The 15,599-nt window shown below is 39.1% G+C and overlaps 1 protein-coding gene across 2 annotated transcripts in view; it reads left to right on the top strand.

Annotated features, from left to right (window-relative positions):
- LOC146002686 (uncharacterized) overlaps positions 1 to 15,138 on the top strand; it is a 533,571-nt gene extending 518,433 nt beyond the window's left edge. For both annotated transcript variants that reach the window (XM_083140646.1, XM_083140647.1), the window contains one exon: positions 14,799 to 15,138. In XM_083140646.1, the coding sequence (XP_082996772.1) occupies positions 14,799 to 15,025 (227 nt within the window). In that variant the 3' untranslated portion in view covers positions 15,026 to 15,138. The remainder of the gene's footprint in view (positions 1 to 14,798) is intronic.
- The last annotated feature ends 461 nt before the right edge of the window (positions 15,139 to 15,599 follow it).

Here is a 15,599-nt window from a genome sequence, read left to right as displayed (position 1 = left end):
TCTACAAAACCTTATCTACAAAAGGGAAATATACTGTCTTTGTACCCCCCCCCCCCGTTTTGGAACCCAATCGCCGCCACTGAGTATACATACCTAAAAGTCTTCCCAAAAATTTAAAAATAATATAAAATTTGAAATATTAGTTCATAACAGTTGTTATTGTAAGAATTATTAAATTATGTTATTTTTAAATTTATTATTTTCTATTGAAGTTCTATTAAAAGCCTAACTCCCATCGACCCCCGTGGCGGAATGGTTAGTACAGGGGTCCGGGGTTCGAATCCCGGCCTGGCAATGGGTGTTCTTTGCGGGTGTTCCTTCACCAGTTTCATCATATTTTCACTCATCTTCATCGTCGCGGTTAGCCAAAAGTGACAGAAAGCGCCGGTAAACAGCAGAAATGAAGTCAAAATAAAAATAAAATATTTCTGGCGACGTTTATGCACCTTACCACTTCATCTTTCTCTTGATGCATTAAAAATGCATCGTATCAGAATATTCGATCAAGGATGAACCAAGAAACCGACAATTACATGCATAAATTAAATACGATGCATTTTTACTTTGCTGTGAACGAGTTGCGAAAGATGGCGCTACGGGAATCACAGATAAATTACAATGGAGCTAAATCCTGATCACAGGACAACATTGCGAAAAAAAAAAAAAGAATACAAAGCACAGAAATCCGCACATGTTCTTTCATCTTTCAGGGGAAAAGAGGAAAAAAAAACAATCACAGCCAACTCCGTCGCCGCGACTGGAAATGGAGATGTCACTTTGATTCTAGGCGTCGAGGGCTGTTATTAAGTTTTTGCGAGGCTCAAAAATTCTCGAACCCAGCTGTTGCAGGGTGGAGCCGATCTTTTCCGCAGATAATAGGTCGGAAGCAATAATTAAAAGCTGAAGTCTTCGAGATTATATTTGAATTCGTCATGGCGGTGTTTAATTAGATGACAGGGGCTACTGACTGAAAAAAATCTCAGCGTGCTCCAGTGCTCGATATGTCGTGCGTTCTGTATCATTTTTTCATTCCCCACGTCACTCAGCTCCGTAGCTACATATTTTGGCACACTAGGCAGTGCTGTGAATTGTGCCCAGCACTACCAAGCACCGACATTTTATGAGCGTCTTTCGCTTATAGGTTTGTGGTCATGGGCGCCCGCAGAGGGGGGGCACTTGCCCTCACCCCCACCAAGATTTCTGGAAAGAGTTAATATATTTCGAATGGTGAAATTGTAGATATATATTAGCCTATAACAAAGAGTAGTGCTTTCTGTGACTTACAGGACTTAAGTAACAGCAACTATTATTATTATTATTATTATTACATTTAAGCTTCGCTCTATTTTACACTGATTATCTAATTATAAAAAGCAGCTTTTTGTCCTACAGTTATGCAAATTGTATATAGATGTACAGAATGTGGAAATTACAAATGTATGTAGCTTAAAAAAACGTAAGTAATAGTAATGTAATGATAATAATAACACCAACAAAAATAAAACCAATGCAGTAATTATAGAAATAATAATGATAATAACAATAATAATAAAAGTTTTGTGACTCTGCCCCACCCCCTCCTCTGAGAAAATATCCTACGGGCGCCTTTGTGATACTTACATCCCACACACTTCGAAATGAGGAAACAAAACTCGTTAATTCACAAAAAATATGGTGAACATTTTAGTTGCATATTACCAGTTCATATTTTGCAAGTACTTGTATCTTCTTTAATATATTCTTTAAAAGTTTTGCATATTATGAACAAATAAACAAAATGTATTTTCAGTTATAAAAAAGTGTGCATATTTTGCTCCCTTCTAACCTCATGTTACGGAAACTACTTTGGCACAAAGATAAATTTATATCAATTACTTACAGTGCCATCTATCGAGAAATTTGAAAGTTTCTTTCCCATGAAGTTCTCCATTGCATTACTCAATTTTTCAACGAGCTTCGTTTCACCCAATCGTCGCCGAGTAGACAGCTGATAGCCAAAGGACCACATAAAGAAATTCATTCTAGTGGAACAGCACAGAGTTGAAGAGGACAATACTAATTTCTTCACTTGGAAATCCCGCTTGCTGTTGTATCTGTCTGCCTCTTATCCCAACCTCTTCTTTCTTTTGCTTGGCTTCATTTCAACACTGGTGCCAGGTCTCAGGTAGCATTTCTGTAACAGATCTCAGCCACAGGTGGACGACGATATTCTGTTTGTCTGAATGGATTATCCTTCGGTAACAGATACTTTTCAATGCCTGCAGTTGATGACGAGTTCATTTGGCATCAGGGCCACGGGAGGTAGAGGTTTTATTTGGGAGTAGGGTTGCATAAGAGTATACTGAAAATCGTTACGGGGGAGGGGGGAGGGAAGCAAATGAGGAATCTAGGAACTTCTTTACGTCATGTCTGCGCTGTGAAAAGTTGGCCGGACAAATGACGATCTATGAGCATCAGTGGCGCCAACTTTTCAAAAACATTGGCTGGACTGAACTCTGAGATTTGTTTCATAATTTTATGCAATAAGTAGAGACCTGACATCAGACACTAAAATAATTCAAAATAGGCAGGAGTAGGCTTAAAGGCACTAAAAATTGCTACCAATTGAAATATATATCTAAATAATGCTTTATTGAATCAAAACAGCATACCTGTGTTTATATACACTTCATATAATGGAACCGAATTCAAAGAAAATTAGAACTCCCAGATGGCGCAGTGGTAGCGTCGTGACCTTGTAATCAAAGGTTCGATACGTGCTTGCCACTGATTGGAGCATTACTGTCAGCACTAAAAAATAATCATTGATTGTACAGTTAATGACAAAAATACTTCCTCCATAATACCAGTAGTCTTATGGGGGAAGTATTTCTTTCCATTACTCTACATGGCAACACGATGCTCCTTAGAATTCCACTTTCGAATTTTGTCTTCTGACGACGGTATTTTCAGTACCAAAAATGGTCTCTCCGCGTCTGCTGATGTTGTGGAAATACTTTTAAATAGAGCTACAGTGTCTGGATCTCTAAGAAACATTATTTTTATCTAAAAAAAAATCATCCCTATATCTTTTAACCGATGAAAGTTCCTATTTTCAACAAAAACCCGCTGATATCGTCTCCCTTTGTTCTGTCTCTTCTTCTCTATTAATTTCTTCTTCCCTATTTCTTTTCTCAGTGTTTCTCTCTCGTTCTCTCTCTATCGCTATTTCTCCATCTCTCTTTCTCTTATCATGTCTGTCGCTGCTCTGTTTGACACTCTGCCTTAATCTTTCTATTTGTACCCGTCTATGTCTTTCTTTCTCCCTATTTCTCTTTGAATCACTCTTGCCAGTTCCTTCTCTCGCTGTTTCTCTATGTTTCTCCACATCTCTCTCTCTCTCTCTCTCTCTCTCTCTCTCTCTCTGTGTGTGTGTGTGTATGTATATGTTTGTTACTCTATTTCCCTTTACCTTTCCGTCTTCTCTCTCCAATCTCTGCTTCCCCAAACTACACAGGGTGTCCCAAAATGATTACCCTGATTTCATAATGTTCTTACTCTTTAGTGGTTGCACTGATTTTGATTTTTCTCTTGCAGATGCGTTGGACCAATCGTCGATCTTTTCTGGCTATGTGAAATTAATTCGTCACTAGGAGCACTGCTTCTGTTTACTCTGGGAACATGGCTTCTTCACAAGAAAAGGCTCAGTGTGTCGTGTGGCTGGCTGAAACGAAATCACCAAAAACAGTACAACGTAAGTTTCAAAATCGCTATGGAAAACAACCACCAGATGTGAAGTTGGTAAAATCTTGGATGCAAAAGTCTTTAGAAGCAGGTACCTACAGTCGAAAAGTGTAAATGCGCTGGGCGACCATCAACATCTGCGGAGACTGTTGAAAACATTCGCGCAGCCTTCCTTGCATCACCAATAGCGATTTTAAAACTTCCGTTGCACCGTTTTTGGTGATTTCGTCTCAGCCAGCCACACGACACACTGAGCCTCTTCTTGTGAAGAAGCCATGTTCCCAGATTAAGCAGCAGCAGCGCTCCTAGTGACAGCCCCAAAAAACTGGACGATTGGTCCAATGCATCTGCAAGAGAAAAATCAAAATCAGTGCAATCACTAAAAAGTAAGAACATTATGAAATCAGGTTAATCATTCTGGAACACCCTGTATATCTAAGTCGATATACATTCATAACAAAACTAGGTCCTTGGCAGTCAACGGAAATTGACTGTCTTAGACCGCCATATCTTCAGTCATCTTTTTTACAGCGCCCCCAGCGAGCGTTTGCAGCAACTAGCGACAACTTTCAAACTGATCACAATCGGGCACATTAATCGAGATACGGAGGAAGGGATGAAAATTTGTTGCCAACGCGAGAAGCGGCAGACTGTAGGTGGCCATCGCAGCCAGAGACCTCATGCGGCGAGATTTGGAAGCCGCCTAACAGCGAGTCCCTTGTGCGGCGATAAAGCTCTGTCGGACGGATTATAACTCACTGTCCGCGATTCCCCCCTTCCACCACCGCTGCCGGATTTTTAATTATGAATTTTTCCTCCCAGGACTCGACAGGGGGACCCTCTGCAGATGAGGGAGGAGATAGCAGCATCGCCGGGATCAAAGGACGCCGCCGAAACGATGTGGAGCCTGTTGTCACTCGCTCTGATCCGGCATCGTATGTCTTCTCGACGAATGAAACACCTTTGATTTCTCGGGAATCCAGTAAGTCGAATGGAGAATCCTCTCCCCCCCCCCCCGTTTTCAGTTGGCGCATTCCCCCCTTCTCTTTTAGCCGAAACAAACATTAGGCTGGCTTCGCACCAAGGGCGCCGACTTTCCAAAATTTCTGTGGGTGCATTTCAATGGCGGTTAGATCTGTAATTATCAAGTATTATATACTTTAAACAACTTACATGCACAATAATTGCAAGAGGCAATGATATTATCAACACGTTACTAAAAGAAAATACCACATTCATACAAATTGAAATGAAAAAATCTTCATAAATGCAAATAATTTTAATTGTATTGCAGAAAGAACTATGCAAGGATTTTGTTGTGAACAGAAACTTCAAAATGACTAACTTTATGTACCAAATAATAATAATGATAATCATGACATGTTAACTTTCAATATAAAACACATTCCTTCTTACGTCATTTGCACTTATGAATTTGTTTGCAATTTTGGTAATGTCAATATACTTCCATTGTTATTGTGGGGACTGCCTTTGACTTGGCCAGAGACAGGCAAGGAAGAGGGGAATGTGTTGCTTCGTTGCCTTTGCACAAACACATTTGAAGCAATTATGTTTTGGAGGTTAGAAATTTTAACTTCCATCTCAATGTTTTAATTGCTTATTATTTTTTGATAATGGCAAGTGAGAAATATTTACTTTATTTTGTTTTTATCAAACTAAAAATCTTGTGGGTGCGGCGCACCCACAAGATTATTTATGTGGGTGCTCGAGCCCCGGAGCACCCACGTAGTCGGCGCGCATGCTTCGCACAGCACTTTGCAGACGACATAGGAAGAATTGAGTCCAAATAAATGGGGCACGTATTTCTCTCCTATTTAAAAGCATTGAATTTCTCATCGGAAGTACTGTGACAGCAGTTATGAAATAAAATTGTGATATGTGTCGTATATCCATGTAAAGATGAGATTTTTTAAAATAGTAGTTGTCCCCCTTGGCGGAGTGGTTAGCACATCGCTCTACGACGCTAGGGATCCTGGGTTCGAATCCCGGCCTGGGCATGGATGTCTGCGAGTGTTCATTCATCAATTTCATCTGTCATCACTCAACCTCATCTTCGCAAATTAGCCAAATGTGGCACAAAAAGCGAAATAAAATAAATCAATTAATCATTTTTTTTTAAAAAATAAATCTTTTAAATAAATAAATATTCTGTATATTCGTCTCGAAGTTCGGAATATCCAAAGCATATCCAAAAATGTCCATCCAACATCCATTGGACATCCCCTGGATATCCATATGTCCGTCCAGGGGACATACATAGGATATCCAGGAAGGATATGATTTAGACATTCTGTGGAACATTTTTGGATACGTTTTACAGATTCTACAGATCATATTTGGACATATTCTGGATATATCCATGGATGATATTTGGAGATGTTTTCGACATTCTATGGATATTTTTTGCACGTCAGTGCAACTTGGTTCACTTGAAGGGACGTTATCTGGACGTTTTTATCTGATTGTCCATAAGGATATATTCTGGTATAGACTTGGACCTAATCTAGACATTATCCTGATATTTTTCACACATATTTTGGATTCGAAAAGAACATTCGTATATTTAGGCATATCAAAGATCTCGTGCAGCACGCATGTAACAATAACAAGCACTGATCTCTCACGGACACCCACACAAGCACGGAAACACGACGTACGCATACCAACACACGCACACACGCACACACATATTTACACATCCAAAAAAAAATCTTAATACATTCCCAGAAATTCCCATGATAAGAGGAATATGCACCGAATTTGAGACCATTCCTCACTAATATGTTTAAGCACTGCAACGTCCACCGCAGTCGGTAACGCGTCTGACTACCATGCTCAAGGTCCCGGGTTCGATCCCCGGCCAGTTTAAATCCGGGAACTTTTCTAACGGTGGAAGCGGCCCCGGCGCTCACCCAGCGTCGGATAACATGGGTACCTGGGGGAAACCCTGGGGGGTAAAGGCGGTCAGGGGCGTGATGCTGATCACATCACCCCCACTCACGACCGGATCAAGAAAGTGTGGGGCGTTACCCCCACACCCCCTACACGCCTTCATGGCGTGGTGCTGTGCACAGGGGAACACTTTACCTTTTTTATCTTTACCTTTACTGCAACGTCCAAGCAAGGCGAGTCCAGTTTCTATTTAATTAGTGGACTCACGTCTGAACTCGTCAACAACGCCAAAACAGTGGCGGCGATAGGGTTCCGAAGCTTGGGGGGGGGGCAAGATGCAAAAACTGTGGGGGGGCAAAGACAGTATATTTCCCTTTGTAGATAAGGTTTAGCATAGTGCGGGGGGGGGGGAGGAAGTGGCGAAAAGTGTGTGGGGGCAACCTCCCATCTAGTCACCGCCTTTGCGCCAAAGTATTTTCAATTCAATTTCAGTTTTATGATTTGTAAAATAATGCTAGCAACAACAATAACAATAATAATAATAATAATAAACGATAAATAAAACATAGTTCCTATGATTTTTGAGAAAAATCCAGCGGGCGCCCTTGAGTTGAGCCCCCCCCAATGTTTTTTTTTAAATGTTCGCGCCATTTCATTGCGAGAACAGTACAGTGAACGGAGTGCAGGAACCGAGAAAACAATTTGAACCCAAAGTCTGTTGGCATCACTTGGCTGTTTCACGCGTCGGCTTCTCAAAGAGACTTCTCGCCTCCCTCCTTCGATCGGAATCGACCCCTCGACCAATCAGAGAGCGAGGAGAGCCACACGCAACGATCCCGGAGCCATTGTCGAGGTGCCATAATCGCGCCGTTGTGTGACGTCATCGGGAGTCGGTTCCTTTGACGGGCCGGGCGTTAATAAATAAAAATATCCCTCCGCGCCAGGGGTTGCCCAGGTGAACGTCACGGGAAAATGCTCCCCGGACTACTTTCCGTGCGGCGCAGGAAGCGTTAAATCAAGTTCTCCGTCGGATGTTCTCCTCGTCACGTCATCGTGGGTCTTTAACCATAAAGCATTCATTCTGTACCAGGGATGCCCAAACTAAGGCCCGACGTGGCCTTTTATGTGGACCGCATTGCTGCTTATAAAGCATTGATTGATTTGCTTTATTTTAGTTCGCATTTCTGCCACTTTTGGATAATCGAGAATGAATGATGATGAAATTGATGAAGATACTTCAGAAAAGACCCATAGGCAGGCTGGGATTCGAACCGCGGCTTCTGCCGTCGTAGCGCGGTGTGCTAAGCTTACAAAACGTCTAACTTTACTTTGAGGCATTATATTTCTGAATATCATAGGCATGCGCACTTAGTAACTCAGGTTAGAGGGATTTTATCACAGATAATAAATTGATTGATTTCATTTACTTCAACTTTCATACACTTTTGAGTAATCGCGAATTGACTGATTTCTTTCTTTGTTCCAAGTCTACTTTATGCACAGATAGGCTAATCGGGACTGGGCCTACAGTTTAAAGTGGGATCCGGACCACTATGTGCCTCCACCGGGTATCGAACCCGGGCCCTCTTGACTACATGGCGATGACGTCACTACTACGCCATGAGGAAGTAAAATTGATGAACGGACACGCACAAAAAACTTCCATGCCCAGGGCACACGCAGAGAACTAAATGCATCATATAGATTGATGCGCCAGAATGCATCGATTGATGCACTAAAGTGTGTTTTATGGTTTCTCCAAAGAATCAGATTCACATTTGATGCATTTTTGTATGTCGTGAAAGAAACACCAAAATGCATCATTTGATTCAAGTGACGATTCCTTTCAGTCGAGATGCACTTCGATGCATCAGTTGATGTTTCTTGATGCACCTTCCTGCATCATCAAAAAATATGCATTCTGGTGCATCAAAACGCAAAAACTGATGCATTGAAGTGCATCTCGACTGAAAGGAATCCTTACTTGAATCAAATGATGCATTTTGGTGTTTCTTTCACGACATACAACAATTCACCTAAATGCATCAAATGTAAATCTGATTCTTTGAAGAAACCATAAAACACACTTTAGTGCATCAATCGATGCATTCTGGTCCATCAATCGATATGATGCATTTAGTTCTCTGAGTGCAGGATTCGATCCCGGGACCCCTGCCGTCGTAGCGCGCCGTGCTAACCACTACGTCACGGAGGACGGCACCGATAATAAACCCATCATGAAATGTTAATTGTATACTATCCATTGTCTAGTGCTTTTCACTATACTTATTCTAACACTAATTTTCTTAGTAAAATCAGATGTCTGCCAACAAAGTGAATTATCCAAGCCCGAACCAGGGTCTCAACCTGGAACCTCTGGTTTGGTAGCACTGACCACACCGCCGCAGAAAAGGACTCGTTACTGGTTTCGTCTCGAGTTGCAAATGCCTGACACGAAAACTCATCTTTATTTCAGTTTCAAAGTGGAAAATCTCAATGTGGTCTGGAGAGTCGAAAGGAAAGGTACAAGAATGCATTTAAAAATACGCTCTACCCTTGCTGGTGGAGTGGCTATGCTCTTTGTGAGGGGTCCCTTCGTCCATTTCATCACTCAGGAGTGCCCACAGGGGGGTTTAATGACGCGCCTGCGTCATGGGAATTTTTTGTGGGGGACAAAATTTTATACCAGTTCTACAGAGCATTCCCTGACATTTGCTACGAGACTCGGCGGGAAGCGGCCCGGCGCGTCAGCGCTCGTCTTTCCCGGTGAACGGGTCCGCGACAGTCGCACGCTACAGTCTGTTTTTTTCGCTCTCCCTGCCTTCGCTCTCTTTCCCTTTCTGTTGACGTTGCAGACTGACGCCAGTATAATCCTCCCTCGGAAGTTGTGTTGTGTCGTGTCCGTGTGTTGAAGATTGTGGCTTAATATGGCACCACAAAAGTTTACATTACAACAAAGGATTTATCTTGTCGAGTGTTACTTCGGAAGGAGGAATTGTGGAGAAGTGCGACGAGGTTTTGCAACGAAATTTCCTGGTGTTCCTGTTCCACATAGGACCTCTATATTAAACCTCGTAAAAAAGTTTAGAGTAACGTTGTCAGTTCTGAATAAAAGTGGAAAGAAAAATGGGGAAATCTAAAGAATAAAGTATAGAAAGACAATCCGCACACCATCCGTGAGTTAAAAGAGAGTATTGTACGAGAAATCGGGAGAATTACAGTAGACGAACTTGCACGTGTAAATGCCAATTTCCTTCGGATATGCCAGGAATGTGTTGCAGCAGAGGGACATCATTTTCAACATCTTCTGTAGTCAAGGTTGCCATGTGCGTTCGGTATTGTCGCTTCCAAAAGTTTGCAACACTTGCAGAGCGAAGCAGGAAAGCGGGTAACTCCCGTCGCCCATTACGCAATCCCGTTTGTCTCCCTGTTCATTGGTGGAGCCGTCTCGCGTCACTACTTGCGCAGAGACATGTTCTCGTTCGCCTGGTCTACAGTTAGCTGGTATGGACCTGTAGAATCGGTGTGGAAAGGGGGGAGGTGGAGGACGTGCTGTTCGCATTAATACAATGTCAGTCAATCAGACAAACTGTTAAGAATAAGGTTCAGTACACTAACAATGTCAGTGAGCCTGAGCAGTTTTGTACGTTTTATGTTAGCAAACATGAAAGTGAGCCTAAGTACCTAAAGTAAACATATATTGCTTAATGATTTATATTATAATCCGCAAATTTCGTCTGACTAAAATAATTTGAGTAAATAATTCGGTATAAAGGGGGACTGGCCGAATGTTCTACCTTTTGGGGGGATGTTCGTCATAGGCGGGGGGGGATTGGCACTCAACTCAAAACAAAATACTAAACTAAACCAAAAACATTGATCTGAGCAACACCTTTATACACTAGATAACCAGTTAAAAAATATATTGCTAATACCTTATATTGTAACCACAGTCTCCAAGAGTAATGCTCAGTGGAGGCGCCACAGTCGAACCAGGAACTGCCTAAACAAAAAAGAATCGAGAATTAGAATAGAATGGTCATTATTTAACTAATACAGCGTGCTTACTTCACTTTCCTTCCCCTTTTGGCTAATCGCGAAGGTGAGGATTAATGATAGCACGATAAGATGGATGAAGGGACAATCACAAACATGTAGGGATGACAACTCGAGCCCCACAGATTATACTGGCTGTGACTAGACGCCAGAGCCTCGTTAGCCTGTAAATGCAGTACAGGATGCATTAATAGATAAAGCAAACTGGAAAGTCATGAAAAAGTCAAGAACTTTAGATTTGTTATTTTTTGTAGACACCCTGTATTAGTAATAATACAAATAAAGGTATATAAGTAGAAGTAGACTAAGAAAAGTGCATAAAGCCTCATACAAGTGTAAAAAAATGCATCAGGTATTGAATATGCACTAAAATGCATCAGTTTTCTCAAAATATTATTAAAATTACTCGACCAGCCAAAATGCATAGAATATTTTATAAATTACTTCTAAACAAAAGTATATCGCTTTGAATTCTTACAATAGAATTAGTCTGTCCCGATGTTGAGAATAGTATTTCCTTTTGCCAGTGAAAGAATAGAATACAATTTATTTCAAGTATGAGCCTTTACAGCTATACATACCATACAAGTGAAAACTTTTCGTGCATTTTCCCTACACCCTTCCCCCTCTTAGTCTACTTGCACATTCACACTATTTCATTTCAACTCTTTCCCTACACTTGCACTGTTACCTGAGTGATTCCTAAATTTTCTCACATTTATTTACTAATTTGTTTATTTAGTACCCCTCCCCCCGTTTCACACATGTTCGCTATCCCCACTGAGCTTCTTTGCTCTCTTTACCCAGGCGTAGTGTAGGAAAGTTCCCAGATTCCTTATTTGCGCCTCCCCCCCCCCCTCTCTCGGTCTCTCCCTCCTAATAACGCTTGTCATTATATTCTCAATGGTAGCTTCATTTATTTCCCTGATATATTTTTGTCTTGCCTCCCCTGTTTCTTTGCACTGAAGGAGAATGTGAAATTTCGTCTCGTCTTCGCCGCATAGCGGGCATTCTACGCTCCTGTCCTCCCGTTTTAGTTTAACTGCAGTATATAGCATTTGTCATGTATTGCAGGACGTGTGAATTGTTTTAGTCCTTTCAAACTTGCCGCGTGAGAGAGCATATCTTTAGCAATAATAGTAATAGTTATGAAAAACTAAGTATGCTGACCAAGGCAGTAATTTATTTTATTAAAAAACATAAACTAAACGTAACGTTTCAACCTTCTAGCAAGGTCTTCATCAGACATGTATGTATTTTTCACTTGTATGGTATGTATAGCTGTAAAGGCTCATACTTGAAATAAATTCAAAACTTTTGTACTTGATCCAGAGTCTGATGAAGACCTTGCTAGAAGGTTGAAACGTTACGTTTATTTTATGTTTTTTAATAAAATAAATTACTGCCTTGGTCAGCATACTTAGTTTTTCATAATCATGGAAACAAGGCTTAATGGTGTTAGTAATAGTTGTTTATTTTAAAGTACTGAGAGCAGTTAAAAAATAAACCTTATACAGCACTATGTCACAATGAGTAATATCAAAGGATTAACTCATAATGGTTTTTACAGTAAACCTCATCTTATACCTCAAGATAATATTTTAAGGGAAGTCATAATTAAAATCATCGATTAATATTTTTATAAAATCACCACCATTCTTCAAATTTACTGATAATAATGATTTTTTTCTTGTTTTGTATTTTGGAACGTTATGTACTATTGTATTTATAAAGTATTCACTATCAATCCTATTTGACAAAATGTATTGTATCAATAAATTAATTATATATTTCCTTCTTGAGCTCAAGGTTGATAAATTAAGTATCCACAACCACTCCATATAATTTAGTGATATATAACTTTTCTTTATTTTCATACAAAGCAACCTAATAAATAATTTCTGAATTGATTCAATTTTCTCGGTGTGACTATTTGCTGCTACGTTCCATAATTCACTTCCATATTCCACTAATGGTCGAACCAAAACTATAAATAGGAATCTAAAAGTTTCCATTCTATTAAGGGAAGTCCAATTAAAAAATATGAAACATAAAACCTTTTTAGCTTCTTTACAAACTTCAATTATATGTTATCAAATAGCAATTTATAGAAAGTTTCCATTCTATTATGGGAAGTTTAATTAAAAAATATGAAACATAAAACCTTTTTAGCTTCTTTACAAACTTCAATTATATGTTTATCAAATAGCAATTTATAGAAAGTTTCCATTCTATTATGGGAAGTTTAATTAAAAAATATGAAACATAAAACCTTTTTAGCTTCTTTACAAACTTCAATTATATGTTTATCAAATAGCAATTTATAGAAAGTTTCCATTCTATTATGGGAAGTTTAATTAAAAAATATGAAACATAAAACCTTTTTAGCTTCTTTACAAACTTCAATTATATGTTTATCAAATAGCAATTTATAGAAAGTTTCCATTCTATTATGGGAAGTTTAATTAAAAAATATGAAACATAAAACCTTTTTAGCTTCTTTACAAACTTCAATTATATGTTTGTTCATCAAATAGCAATTTATAGAAAGTTTCCATTCTATTAAGGGAAGTTTAATTAAAAAATATGAAACATAAAACCTTTTTAGCTTCTTTACAAACTTCAATTATATGTTTGTTCATCAAATAGCAATTTATAGAAAGTTTCCATTCTATTAAGGGAAGTTTAATTAAAAAATATGAAACATAAAACCTTTTTAGCTTCTTTACAAACTTCAATTATATGTTTATCAAATAGCAATTTATAGAAAGTTTCCATTCTATTAAGGGAAGTTTAATTAAAAAATATGAAACATAAAACCTTTTTAGCTTCTTTACAAACTTCAATTATATGTTTATCAAATAGCAATTTATAGAAAGTTTCCATTCTATTAAGGGAAGTTTAATTAAAAAATATGAAACATAAAACCTTTTTAGCTTCTTTACAAACTTCAATTATATGTTCATCAAATAGCAATTTATAATCAATAATTATGCCCAAATCCTTATGACTATAAACCTTATAAGATTTGATAACATATTGAGAAACAATACAATTTGCTTTTCTCGAACATCTCAATAGTTTGCATTTAGCAAAATTATTTTGCATACCATTTAAGTTACACCATTGTACTGCAATAACAATAATATGAATAAGAACAACAGAAGAATGCAGTGGTAATCAGTCATTTGAGCTAATGATGCGATGAAACGTATAAATGTAAGAAAATGCATTAGATTTTGATTGGACTAAAAAAAAACATTCAAGTGCCTCTCTTGATTCATCACTTCATCTTCTCTTGACGTTTTAAAAAATGCATCGAATCCGAAGATTCTATCAACAACAAACCACGAAACCAACAATTACACGAGGCATTTTTGTGTCAATTGGTGGAATGTATATATATGCATTTAAAATGCATAAATTAAATTTGATGCATTTTTACAAGTGTGTAGGGCCAGAATTTTTATGTAATTACATATATATTTCCTTTGAGTTCAGGCGAATTACACTCTTGGGAATGATGTACATGATTTTTTTTTAAATATTTGTTACATATTTTGAGGTATATTACATATTTTCCGTTTAGAGTACATAGAGCAATTGCGGTAAATTTTCCATTATTCTAGTTTCACTCAGGAAATAACCTAACGCAATTTCAAAGAAACCCTCCCCCCTCTGAAAAAGTTCAGTAATGAAGGAAATTACGCAAATGTACAAAAAATATCACAATTTAGAACTGCAAAATTTGTATTCTTGTCCCGGTATTATTAGAATAATATAATCGAGATGACGTAGGTGGCCATTTGGCACGAATGGAAGAGGAAAGAAGAGTTTATAGGATTTTTGTTGGGAAACCTGATGGTAAGAGACCTGTAAGAATGCCAAGACGAAGATGGAGGGATAACGTTGAGATGGACCTAAAGGATGGAAAAGATTGGATTGATCTTGCCCAGGATAGGGAGAGATGGAAGGCTTGTGTTGCTGCAGCCCTTCGGGTTTAAGAAGGCTACAGAGTTTCTTAGTAAGTAATGCATGTACCGTACATATATTACGTGTTTTTTTTTAAACCAGGAAATTATTGTGTCGTTCTCATATTTTCACAGTCTGGCAACCCTGCAATCGGCAGACCCAAAAGTGTCCCCCTGCCGAGTTGGTGAACGCTGAGAATGCCTGCATGTCACGACATCTTGCGGCGGACAAAGAGTTACACGGTAAGCGCCATGATGGAGCAAATGCGCCTCTCTCATCTGACACATTTTCTTCCCAGCATGCACCGAGGGATGTTTGGTCCAGCGCTGGTTGCCCTTGGATAGCTGGCCGAAAACTATGAGAAATGTAGAAGACAGGGTTGCCTTTCAGAGATGCAGAGACAAGGATTGTCACATTCCAGCAGAAATTAAGTACATATTCATGGACGCTAGTCACCCCCCACCCTTTTTGGAAATTGAAAGTGTAGGGCAGACTGTACGCAGCTCAAATTTACTTGAGGTATCAATCATCAAGTGTTATTTACAAAACGACCTCAAGGCTGCAACACTGATCAAGTGAGCTTCAAAACGCCATTTTTGTTATTTTAAAGATGGCGCCTCCTATACAGTGAAGAGGAGTGGTTTCTTGCCCTCTGGCAGCCTAAAACCTACAGAAATTTCTCGGGAAATGAAAATTCAATATCTCTGTGCATGCTTACCACACCAACAAGCTTACTAATGGAGGATAAAGTTCGACAAAGGCCTCAGTTCGCAGGTGGATGGGTGGAAAGGCCTTCGCAGTGGCTCATCATAAGTGTCTGCACGTGGTCCCCTAAGACGTATTCTTCTTAAGGTATACAGGCACTAACTCAAACTTGAAAATATATGCAGATCAGCAATAGGTCTGTGTTATTTTGCAGCAAACTTGTGCAAGCC

This window comes from Lepisma saccharinum, chromosome 18 (assembly GCF_977018435.1).
Source record: "Lepisma saccharinum chromosome 18, izLepSacc3.1, whole genome shotgun sequence".
In the NCBI taxonomy this organism is placed as follows: Eukaryota; Metazoa; Arthropoda; class Insecta; order Zygentoma; family Lepismatidae; genus Lepisma; species Lepisma saccharinum.
This window is presented reverse-complemented; position numbering and strand designations above follow the sequence as displayed.